The sequence below is a fragment of the Triturus cristatus genome, chromosome 1_2 (genome assembly GCF_964204655.1).
Source record: "Triturus cristatus chromosome 1_2, aTriCri1.1, whole genome shotgun sequence".
NCBI lineage: Eukaryota > Metazoa > Chordata > Amphibia > Caudata > Salamandridae > Triturus > Triturus cristatus.
Window position 1 is genome coordinate 290,220,246 of NC_140580.1, and position 2,184 is coordinate 290,222,429.

Sequence of the window (2,184 nt, forward strand, 5' to 3'; positions counted from 1 at the left end):
TGAAACATCTTGTTGCACTCCTCTCTTCTTCCATAGCTCTTTCTCTTTAGGAGGGGCACTCTCCTGTATTTCTCGTAGGTGTAGTTGTGCAATGATATCATATTGCTGTGTGTCATCTATAGTGTATGGAAGTGTTGGGTCAGGGGTATCTGAGAGCAGCGATTCACTCGTGTCTTCTACTGTGCTTTGTGTATCTACCTGCACTATGACGGATGCATCTTGGGCAAACAGGATGGGGGCACAGGTATTTTGCTCTGTCACTTGAGATGGTTCAGGTCGGGGCCCTCTGGCAGATGCTTTCGCAGCCTAATCCGCCATGGCATTTCCTCTGGAAACGAAATCTTGGCCATTTGTGTGTGCAGTACACTTTACTACAGCCACTTCTGCTGGCAATGTTAATGAATCTATTAGTTCCTCAAGTAACTGTTTGTGCATTACAGGTGTGCCATCAGTTTTAAGGAAGCCACGCCTTTTCCATCTCAGGATGCTGGAATGTGTTGTTGTGGTGACATATGCAGAATCTGAGTATACAGTAATCCTCTTATCAGCTCCATGTTTGAGGGCTGCAATCAAAGCTACCAACTCTGCTGCCTGCGCTGAATAATGTGATGGCAATGTTATTTGCTGTACGATGTCTAGAGAGTCAGAGGAGTCTCTCTGTTGTGCTCTGACCACTGCAGCACCTGTGTATCTTATTCCCGTCTCTTGATCAATGGTAGAGGAACCGTCAACAAAGTAAATTACACTATCTGGCAATGGGTCTTCTTTCGCTGTTCCTGACTCATCTGGACAATATGTGGCACAGTCATGACTGTCATCATCAGTTGTGGCAATGGGATGAACAAAGAACGTGGCAGGATTTACAGTATGACATTTAACAACCTTCAACGATGGTAATGACAGTATGACTTCATATCCTGACACTCTTTGTGTAGTAAGAGTTGTTTTAGCTTTTTGTATCACTGCGAATACTGCATGCTCAGTGTACAGTGTCAGAGGGGAGCCCATCACTATGGGGGTGCTTTTCTCAACAGCAAATGCTGCGGTTGACAAGGCCTGCTCACAAGGATAATGGCCTTTCATTACCGAGTCTAACATGCCACTGAAGTATGCAATGGGTTTGTGGCCCATGGGGTACTTCTGGGTGAGGACTGCTGTCATGACCTGTCTATTACAGTGAGTGAACAGATAGAACTCTTTTGTGTAGTCAGGAGAGCCTAACACAGGTGCGTTTGTAATCTCATCTTTCAATTTGGCAAAGGCTGATGTCATTTCAGGTGTCCAGTCAATCTTATTATGCCTGTCTTTGGCCGTTTTGACTGCTGCCAGGAGTGGTGCAGTAATGGTGGAATAGTCAAAAACCCATTGTCTAACGTAGTTCACTAGTCCTAGGAACTTTTGCATGTCCTTAACTGACTGGGGTTCTGGAGTGCTTCTTATTGCCTCTACTCTTCCTGGGGTAACTCTTCTCCCTGATGCTGAGATCAGCTGTCCTAGGTACTGTACTTCTTCCTGACAATATTGGAGTTTCTGTTTGTCTACTTTGTATCCTCTCTGTGCCAATGTTGTGAGCAGAGCAACTGTATCCCGTCGGCACTGCTGCTCAGTGGTGCTACAGAGGAGTATGTCATCAACATATTGTAGCAAGGTGCTGTCACATTGGAAATTTGACAAGTCATCTTTGACAACTCTGTTGAATACACTGGGGGACTCACAGTACCCCTGGGGTAATCTTTTATATGTGAATTGCCTACCTTGGAACGAGAAAGCAAATAAGAACTGGCTGTCTATGTGTAGAGGGACACTAAAAAATGCATTTTTCAGGTCAATGACGGAAAAGTATTTAGTGTCAGGTGGGATGTTGGTAAGTATCACTGAAGGGTCTGGGACGATGGGAAACTCTGGGATCACTATGCTGTTAATTGAGCGTAGGTCATGCACTAATCTCCATTGATTAGTCTTCTGTTTCCTCACCGGAAAAAGGCACGTGTTACACGGCGAGATACAGGGGTATATCACACCTTGATGTAGCAGCGCTTGTATGGTAGGGGCAATTCCCTCCTCTGCTTCCCTAGACAAAGGGTACTGGCGCACTCTGGGTAGAAGGGCACCTGGTTTCAGTGTTACCCTGAATGGCGCAGCTGATTTAATGAGCCCCACATCATTGGGACCTGTTGTCCAAAG

The 2,184-nt window shown here is 45.7% G+C and overlaps 1 protein-coding gene across 1 annotated transcript; it reads right to left on the reverse strand.

Moving 5' to 3' along the window:
- Positions 1 to 306: 306 nt before the first annotated feature.
- On the reverse strand, positions 307 to 1,161 carry LOC146867189 (uncharacterized). The gene has a single exon (XM_085620393.1). The coding sequence runs from the start codon at positions 1,159 to 1,161 to the stop codon at positions 307 to 309; it is 855 nt and encodes a 284-aa protein (XP_085476519.1).
- Between the last annotated feature and the right edge of the window lie 1,023 nt (positions 1,162 to 2,184).